Here is a 9,093-nt window from a genome sequence, read left to right as displayed (position 1 = left end):
ACTGATCTGGAATCAGCTCTGCCAACTCAATCCCCATCACTAACCATTAGGACGTGATTAGCTCAACTGATCTGAGATTAGTTTGAACGAGCAATTTCCGCCTGCGACGGAAAAGGAAAAGGAATTACGTCGGCAGGAGGTGTGCTGTTTTTTCCATTTAGGTAACGCTTAGCTGTTCAGAACGATGGAGTCGAGCGATTCAGGTAGATTATTTAACTAGAAATTTTTATCAGTATGCGATTCTAGCTTAATACGGGTCTGCATCATTTGTCTGTCTAATTGTATCTGTAAGTAGGTGAGCCTTCATCAGTCAGGAATGTTCAATTCTCTTTACCAGAAGACGGTGACGCTGTCCGATATTTACAATCTTTATAATCCCGGTGTTACGCTTTAAACGATTAAATTAAAACATTTGTCGTATAAAATTTGCTAACAAGCGTTTATAACTTTGTATGCTTTCTTTGTTTGAACAATATAAATATTTAGTGTAGTCTGGGGAGTGTGACATCAGTGTGTGTTGCAGAGTAAAATTGTATTGACATAAACGAAGAGCTGTACTGTTTTGATATAAGAAAAGTATACCCACAGAAATATTCAAGATCTAATATTCAAGTCCTTTGCACAGACAGGCCTGATCAATAGGGAGCTCTTTACAGTACATAAAACGACCCATTAACATCACTTCGACTATGGGGTCTTTCGACTATGGGGTCTCCTTAAGCCAGGCACCGACCCCACACACTGCTTCCCGGATGCCTTTCATGGCTGCCCACTGCTCATTCAGAGGAGGGGTATAATGGCACATTTCACTGTGCGCACTGGGTGCTGTGATGTGTCACGTGACAATTAATCACTTTATTTATTGCATTAGTAATGTGAATGTTAATGAGAACTTCTCCTATTACTATTCCTCAGCACGAGGTGGCTGGAAGTCAGGGCTTAAATCGGCCCAGAAGAACAAAATGAGTGTGAACATTATGCGACAAGAGGAGCTGATAGCACAGAAGAAGCGTGAGATTGAGGCCAAGATGGCTGAGCAGGCAAAAATTAACCTCCCAAGCCCCAGCAAATCTGCCCCTCCAAGGTCAGTTACTTGTATTTTTCAGCAAATCGTTGGCACTGTACAGTATATCATAACAGGAAAAAAAATTATGCAAACAGAAATATTACTGCACATCAACCAGTGTGATTCACATAGAAATCATGCAGTGAGCCAGGAATAGACTGCAGTGTGTGAAAGTGTCTGGATGACTCTGACTTCTCTGGATGCTTTTCTTGCCAGTACTACAGCACTCATGCAATGGTGGTTACATAACATCACAATTCCTTACCCATTGTAAATCTTTGTAATGTAGTTATTTTTCTAAATAACAACATTGCCCATTCTAATCAAATGGGTGATCATAAAAATGGTAGAAAACATGCATGAAGGAATGCATAAGGAATGAAACAAAATTCTGTCGATATTAATTATAGTGACATTACTTTTATAAATGTGATCTCATACTCTACTGTTAAATTAAATTTCTAAATTTACAATAAATACTCTTCAAAAGTAAGCATATCCCGTAACAACAAATAGGATGTGTGTGCCTAGCAACAGCAAGAAAAAAAAATTATGGAATGTGAGCTTTATGGTTTTGTGTGATGTTTTGTCTTCCAACCCTTCTGCACGATCTGATGGTCTACCTTCTTTATTTATTCTCTGTAGTGATTTGAATTCAGAAGGGCCAACTTCAAATAAATTTGTGAATGATGGCAGCTTTTTACAGCAGTTTCTCAAGATGCAAAAGGAAAAATCAAGCAATGAATCAGGTATCGACGTCATGTCCCACACCTCACACTGTCAAGCCTCTTTATTAAGGGCGAGGATTTGTAAAACCTCATATGTTTTGAGTTCATTTTGCTCTACTCCACTAGCATTCTAGAACTTATCTCCTGAAATATTTCTTTTTGGTCCAGGCTCAAGCAGTAATACCAAGAGCCCTACAAATGCCTCAGTTCACAACAGCTCCTTGGGTGGAATAAATGCCCAGAAAAAGGGCATTTTGATTGGGAAGCGCCCAGGCCTGGGTATCGGTAGCATGGTCAGCCAATTTAAGAGCTTTTCCCAGGCAAAGAAGACCCCCCTGCGTTCCTCTAGGCTAAGCATCTTCAGCTCCCCTGAAGAGGATGAGGAAGAAACCGACGATTCCTACTTCCTGGGAGTCAAAGGTAACCCACTCCCTTTGGCTTGGGCTGGTAAATAGAAAGATGTGGGGTAAACCACCCTAATCTTACTTCTGAGGAGAAAGGGGCCTTGCGTTGTGGGGTCTTTTTGGACCATTTTAGAATTCAAAGGTACTTGGCTGAGTACTGTTGGAGCAATAATGGAGCGATGTTGGGGTACTTATAGCCTGCTTAAAGTTTCCCCCCCAGAGGATGAAGATCAACGACTCATACTGGACAAGATGGCCACCTTTGTGGCCGAGAGTGGCCCTGAGCTGGAAAAGAAAGCCATGGAGGACTACAAAGACAATCCTTTGTTTTCGTAAGTTCTTAGAAGTTATTGAGTCCAGTATACAATTAAAATGTGGCATTGTGGTTTCCCCACTCAACTGCATGGTTATTTTCTCAGTGTTTCAACCTTTTCAAATTCATTTTCTTCTTTTGGGATTTAGTACAGATCCTAGAACTGCATGGATCTGTGTGGTTTCATACCTGTCAGACATTTTAAGTGTGTGTTTGATCTTAGATATTTTTGAAATCCTATTGAATTCTGCACCTCTTTTTGTTGCTGCTTGGACAGTCTAACATTTACCGTGATTGGCACAGAGGATCTGTAGGAAGTGAGGCATTTCTCAGTAGTACTTTAACACATCTAAATTTCATTTGGTAACTCCAGTCCCCACTCAGTTGAGTGTTTAACCACTCAAGGCATTTTTTGGACATTACCCAGCATACTTAAAAGTTTTTTAGCCTGAGGTCTGGACATGTTACTATATCCTCTCCAGTAGTAGTTTTGATGACCAAGTTACTAAACAGGAAATTAGATTTTCAAGTATTTGGCACAATTATTGATTAATTATATTCAGTCTATCACGTTTCCATTGAAACTGGGATCTTCTAGTCTGCTTTGCCCCCCGTGTGATTGCCTGCAGCAGTATGTATTTACTTATCTGGGAAATCAAGTTGTGGGTTTCATTTGTTTCCCTCAGTTTCAAGGCTTCTCGCACCCATTTGATTGTAACAACTGATGTTCTTATGCCTGGGCGTTGACCTGCACAAGGAATTACGCAGTTACATACCTGGAGGCACCCAGCCACAAATTACTGATGTTCACTGGTCTTGCCTTTTTATTCTTGTTGAAGCAGTCTTGCTTATAATAGTCTTATATAGTATATGAATGTTTTTTCACCCACAGATTCCTGTATGATAAAAACAGCAGAGAATATCTGTACTACAGAAAGAGAGTGGCTGACATAAGAAGGAACAATCCTAAGCTTGATGCACCTTCACATGGTATGTTGACCCTCGGTGACACGAGCACCAACGTGTGAATTATTTTCTGTTCTTCTCACACTGCGTCCCACTCACCGAACTTATTTGGCACCGATAAGGTGCCAAATTGGAGATTCATTATTTTAGTTTACCTTTGTCTTCAATGTTGGCGCAATTTAAACATTTTTACTTAGCAAATAATATGAAGCACGTTGTATTTTTGAATGTCCCCATGATTATGTAAAGCTCAACACCCTGTTACTAGGGAAAACATTACTTTCCTGTTACCATGTCTCCCCTTGTTTACTCCTCTTTTATCATCCCCTGGCTGTAGACTCATAAGTGGCTAGGTAGTGTGAGTTGAGCCTCAGTACTGATAGGCTGCTTAAAGTCTCCTCCCCAGTGGACGAGGACACGCAGAAAGTGGCCGAGAAGCTGGCCAAGTTTGTGGCTGATGGTGGCCCAGAGGTAGAAGCCATTGCTGCCCAGCAGAATCGGGACAACCCTGCCTTTAGGTGAGAACATAGTGTGTGTTTCATCATTTGGATGATACAATTTGTGCATTTAGAAAAATGTTTCACACAGACCCCCCTATAGTGCAATCATAATAGAAAAATATATATATGTATATACATACTAAACTATACTAACCAAAAAAGAAAAGTTAAATACTGTACAGTATCTCTATAAGAGAAGAGTAAAACTTTTCTGTACAATGAACAGGTCGAACAGGACATAACTGGACAACATCATATAGGATGCTTGTGAGTGGATAAGTTATTTCAAACAGGACACAAAAAGAGCAGAGATGTCAAAATGAGTTGAAATGTGCAAAGATCAGGTGCATAAGGCTGGAAGTGTATTGTTGTTGAGTTTTTGGTGATTGCAGTGCATTGAGAGCTCTTGACTGCTTGTGGGAAGAAGCTCTTGAAGTGTCTGGCAGTTACAGTTCTGATGCTTCGGGAACTGTCTGCCAGACGGTAGGAGGGAGAACAGGGCATGTGAGGGGTAACCACTGCAGGCAAGATGTTTGGGTGTGGGATCCTTCTGAAAGCAGCATGAAGTATAAAATGTATTCAGATGTTGCCGGCGCTTTTAAGGAGTGGACCGCCACCCAAAAATATTTAGCCTGCTAACATACCACAAATTAATATTTGATGTCTGATGTGCGTCTCTGCATGTTATTTCTGAATGTCAATTTTGTTCATATTTAAATCCAGACATTCTTCTTTCTGTACAGTTTTTTGTATGAGCACGAAAGTCCAGCTCATCGCTTCTACAAGCAGAAGGTGGAGGAGTACCGGCAGGCCAAAGAAGCCTCTGGTTGTGTGATGCAGGATGAGCAACACCCGACAGCCCCTAAACGCTTTGCCCCTCCGTTGGGGTCACCTCCACCGCCTCCAGTGGCCCACATTCAACATGTTTCTGTCCAGGGACAGGGCACCACAGCACCTCAGTCCATCAAACGTAAGAGGAAGAGTCGTTGGGGAGCTGAGGATGACAAGGTAGAGCTGCCCATCCCTCCGGTCGTTGCTCCCATGGTGACAGAACCTCAGCCAGAATTGCAGTCACTTTCCGGTAACATGGTTATTGCACACACTCTGTGCTCATCCCCTACACAGTTACAATGAAACAAAATGTAATCTCTCGGATTTGTGCGTGTAAACATATTCTCTGCAGATCAGGAGCTGCGGGGTCTGGGCTATATGAAGGGAAAACCAGTGGGACTGGTAGGAGTGACTGAACTCTCAGATGAGCAGAAGAAGCAGTTAAAGGAACAGCAAGAGGTACTGAAAGACCAGAGAAAACCATGTTCTTCTGATAACCCACAGAACTAATCGAAGTGGACTAAACGCACATATTCACAAAATTAATGCCAAGGCTATTGGGCACAAAGACTGAAAAAGTAATGAAATAAAAGCCTTCAAAGACAGCGGCCTTGTTTGTTGCGTAAATCTTTAGCCAAACTTTGATGGATCAAAGCTATGTTAGGGATTAGCCCTTATACATGTTTATCCAGTGGGTTTGTTATCAGTTTAGCACACAAATTTAAAGGACCTGTAATGATGGCATAATGATAACAGTTAATTTTTAACTCACAAAAACAGCTCAGAATACCTGACTGCACTAAGCAGTGCAAAAGTCTTTGGCACTTTTTGGTCCAAATTTCAGATTTGTGTGACCATTGTTCCATTTGAACTGTTTCTGCCTGCAGCACATTCACCCTGGTCTCAAATCTCATTCCAAACTTTTGGACTATTGCATTTTATGAAATGGCCATGTCACAGCTTGTGAATATGTCTGGCCATTCAGTGTATGTAAGGTGTATTCGTGTGATGTGTACTATTCTCACAAGAACTACTCTGTATTTTCACAATTCTTAGATGCAGGAGATGTTTGACATGATCATGAAACACAAGCAGGCCATGCAGGAGATGCAGTTGTTGTGGGAGAAGGCTGTACAAGACCACCAGCATGAGTATGATAGTGATGAGGAGGTGGACAATGATGATGGAACCTGGGAACACCAACTGCGCAAAATGGAGATGGAGAAAACTCGAGGTAACAACACTGGGGGGATCTACCTTGTTCCAAGGGACTATAGTTAAACGGCATCAATAAAATCTGTTTGAGTGTGTTTTTCGTAATCCTGCCCCAAAGATTTTTTTTTAAATTTTTGTCATTTTTTGTCTCTCCATAGAGTGGGCAGAGCAACTGACAGATATGGGCAAAGGAAAGCATTTTATTGGTGACTTTTTGCCCCCTGACGAGCTAGAGAAATTTATGGAGACATTTAAGGCTCTCAAAGTAAGAGAAAGTTGAAAATGCACAGATATTTTACATAAATGTTTTGTTTATTGTTCTGTTGGTGAATAAAATACTTGCCTCTAGATCACAATTACTTTGACAGTCTTATTTGCATAAATTAGATCATTTTTGCTTCCCGGTAAACATGTTTTGAACATTTTGGTTTATTGACTGTGCTTTTTTTTTTCTTTACAGGAAGGGCGTGACCCAGATTATTCAGAGTACAAGGAGTTCAAATTGACGGTAGAGAACATTGGCTTTCAGATGCTGATGAAAATGGGTTGGAAGGAAGGGGATGGACTGGGGTCTGATAGCCAGGGCATCAAGAACCCAGTCAACAGGTGGGCCCACACCCAGATCTAGCTAGCAGTGTGTCTTTCTGTCAAATCAGTGTCCTTCATGCACAATTCTCACTGGTTTATTAGTCTGCGTTAAGAATGGTTTATTAGTGGATTGTTTTTTTTATTGGGAATGTGTGCATTTCTTTGTTTCCTACAGAGGTACCACAGCAGTAGGTGGTGCAGGGTTTGGTATCGAACGGCCAGCTGAACTTACATCAAACGATGACGAGTTTGATGCGTTCCGCAAGAGAATGATGCTGGCATATCGATTCCGACCAAACCCTCTGGTAAATGTAATTTTACGGCATTTATCAGACGCCCTTATCCAGAGCGACTTACAATCAGTAGTTACAGGGACAGTCCCCCTGGAGCAACTTAGGGTTAAGTGTCTTGCTCAGGGTTACTGGAAATACATGGGACAGACAAGGACACTGGAACACTTTCTGAGTCATCTGATGGGCTTTTTGTGAGCTTTTAATGATTTGCATCCACAGTCCAGTTTTATACTATAACTTGCTGGTTGACAAAATTGTGTTTAATTATTCCAGTGTGACATTTGGTTATCTGAATTCTGTAGTGACACTTTCTTTCTCTCCCATCTTCTCTACAGAATAATCCAAGGAGACCATACTACTGAGGGGAGCACTAGTTGTTTTACACTATTGTTCTGATGTCTTTGTGTGTGTGTGTGTGTGTGTGAGAGAGAGAGAGAGAGAGAGAGAGAGAGAGAGAGAGTGAGTGTTCTGTGTTTCACATAGTTCCATTCAGTGTTTCGGTTAGAAATATACTCTACAGCTGTTCTGAATCCAGCGAAGACAACACAAAAAACATGAGAATGGAAAAGTGTGATTGAAACAAATGTGTAACATACAGTTTTTTTAAAGCTCCTTGCCAGTGGATCAGCAGTAATGATACTTCATGAGTTGAATCACACATTGAATGCTTAACTAGGAAATCTAGTTTTTGAAAGATTAATTTGAAAACGCTGCCTCTCTGTTACTTACCATTTAATAAAAATTACACACCCCGTTCATACCATGCCTGTCTCACACTACTTACTTGTTTCCTCCATAAACAATGAATAACTAAACGGAATGTCAAATTTACTCCTAATGTATTCACGATTGGTGCAGTGATTGCACTGAATGATATTTTGGTATCCAGTTCAGTGCTGCTTATACTGGCTTTGTGAGTACAGAAACTAAGATCAGTAACTGTGATTACATACATCCACAGTCGATTTTGTCTTTTAGATGTTGGGCTGTCTGCTTTCTGCATACATAAAAGATTCATAGTTATTACAGGGATTTAAAAGTACCATGTTCTTTGACATCTATTAAAGATGTTTTAATACCTAATTTTATAAGTGTAAATAAGATGAAGTGCAACCAAGCGGTTCAGATGAGCTTTTGACAGAACAGGCTGTACAATAAGTGACCTATGTTTCTTTTTTTATGGCTGTGTGCCATAGGCTATAGATGGATTGAACAACTGTCTGAGTGATTGATCATTGTCAGAATAAATGTTTGAGCAGTTATACTGGAACTGTGCATGGGGTAACGCTGGCATGTAGGGATGGATTGTGGTAGGGAACCTTGAACACCAACACCTTAACATCAATTTGCTTTAACATGGACACATGGACCTGAATTGCTGGTATATAGTGAATATCGCGTCTGTGAACAGTGTAAATGCGGAATCTGCTTTGAACTAAACTTTCATTCAGCATGCCCACTGAAGTTTAGCTCTGCTTTGGGGAATGTGGTGCAAGACAACATTGTTCTGAATTTTAATGATGTCCTGTCCTCATCGTTCAGCCCAGTGTGTTTGATCTCCTCTGCAGTCTGACTCCCATGGGGACTAAAGTAAGTTTAAAAAAAAAAAAAAGGCTGGGTATCCTAACAGCATTAAACCCAGGAAAGTAATGTGTCAAATACACATTGCAGTTGGCCCAGCAGGACTTTTGTGAATCCAACTTTGTCGTAATCCAACGTTTATCACTTCAGTAGCCTAATGAGTGAGGGACTGGGCTGCTGTAACCAGAGCCTGGGCCTGCCATTCCCCGGGGTTTACACGTGTTAAATATATCCTGCGCTGGATGCTTAAGTTGGGCCAGCGTATGGCGCACATGTGTCACTACATGGCTTCTCCTACAAATCAGGTGCAGGACTGGTTTGTAAAGAGGCTGTCGTTTATGGCTGACATATTAGCAAATGCCACGGGTGACTTGTTATAAGCAGAAATCGACCTAAAAACTGAAGAAACCTTTTTCTTATTACAGACTGAGTGAAATTTGCAACTGAATTTCAATGTAAAATGTATAATACTTCCAATGATCAAAAATGTTAACAGATCTATATCTGTTTTACAAATCACAACTGTTTCAGAATTTGTATATGAACTGGCCGAGACATGGTTTATAACGCAACAGCATAAACAACATGGTTTATGATACACACTAAAA

At 40.8% G+C, this 9,093-nt stretch overlaps 1 protein-coding gene across 1 annotated transcript; it reads left to right on the top strand.

Annotated features, from left to right (window-relative positions):
- Nucleotides 1-107: 107 nt before the first annotated feature.
- sugp1 (SURP and G patch domain containing 1) lies at nucleotides 108-7,667 on the top strand. The gene is made up of 14 exons (XM_028978381.1): nucleotides 108-203; nucleotides 916-1,084; nucleotides 1,712-1,815; nucleotides 1,963-2,214; nucleotides 2,407-2,530; nucleotides 3,404-3,501; nucleotides 3,872-3,995; nucleotides 4,721-5,058; nucleotides 5,161-5,267; nucleotides 5,865-6,042; nucleotides 6,182-6,288; nucleotides 6,484-6,629; nucleotides 6,787-6,916; nucleotides 7,240-7,667. The coding sequence occupies exons 1-14, from the start codon at nucleotides 185-187 to the stop codon at nucleotides 7,264-7,266; spliced, it is 1,923 nt and encodes a 640-aa protein (XP_028834214.1). The 5' UTR covers nucleotides 108-184; the 3' UTR covers nucleotides 7,267-7,667.
- Nucleotides 7,668-9,093: the final 1,426 nt, after the last annotated feature.

This window comes from Denticeps clupeoides, chromosome 4 (assembly GCF_900700375.1).
Source record: "Denticeps clupeoides chromosome 4, fDenClu1.1, whole genome shotgun sequence".
Taxonomy (NCBI): Eukaryota; Metazoa; Chordata; class Actinopteri; order Clupeiformes; family Denticipitidae; genus Denticeps; species Denticeps clupeoides.
This window is presented reverse-complemented; position numbering and strand designations above follow the sequence as displayed.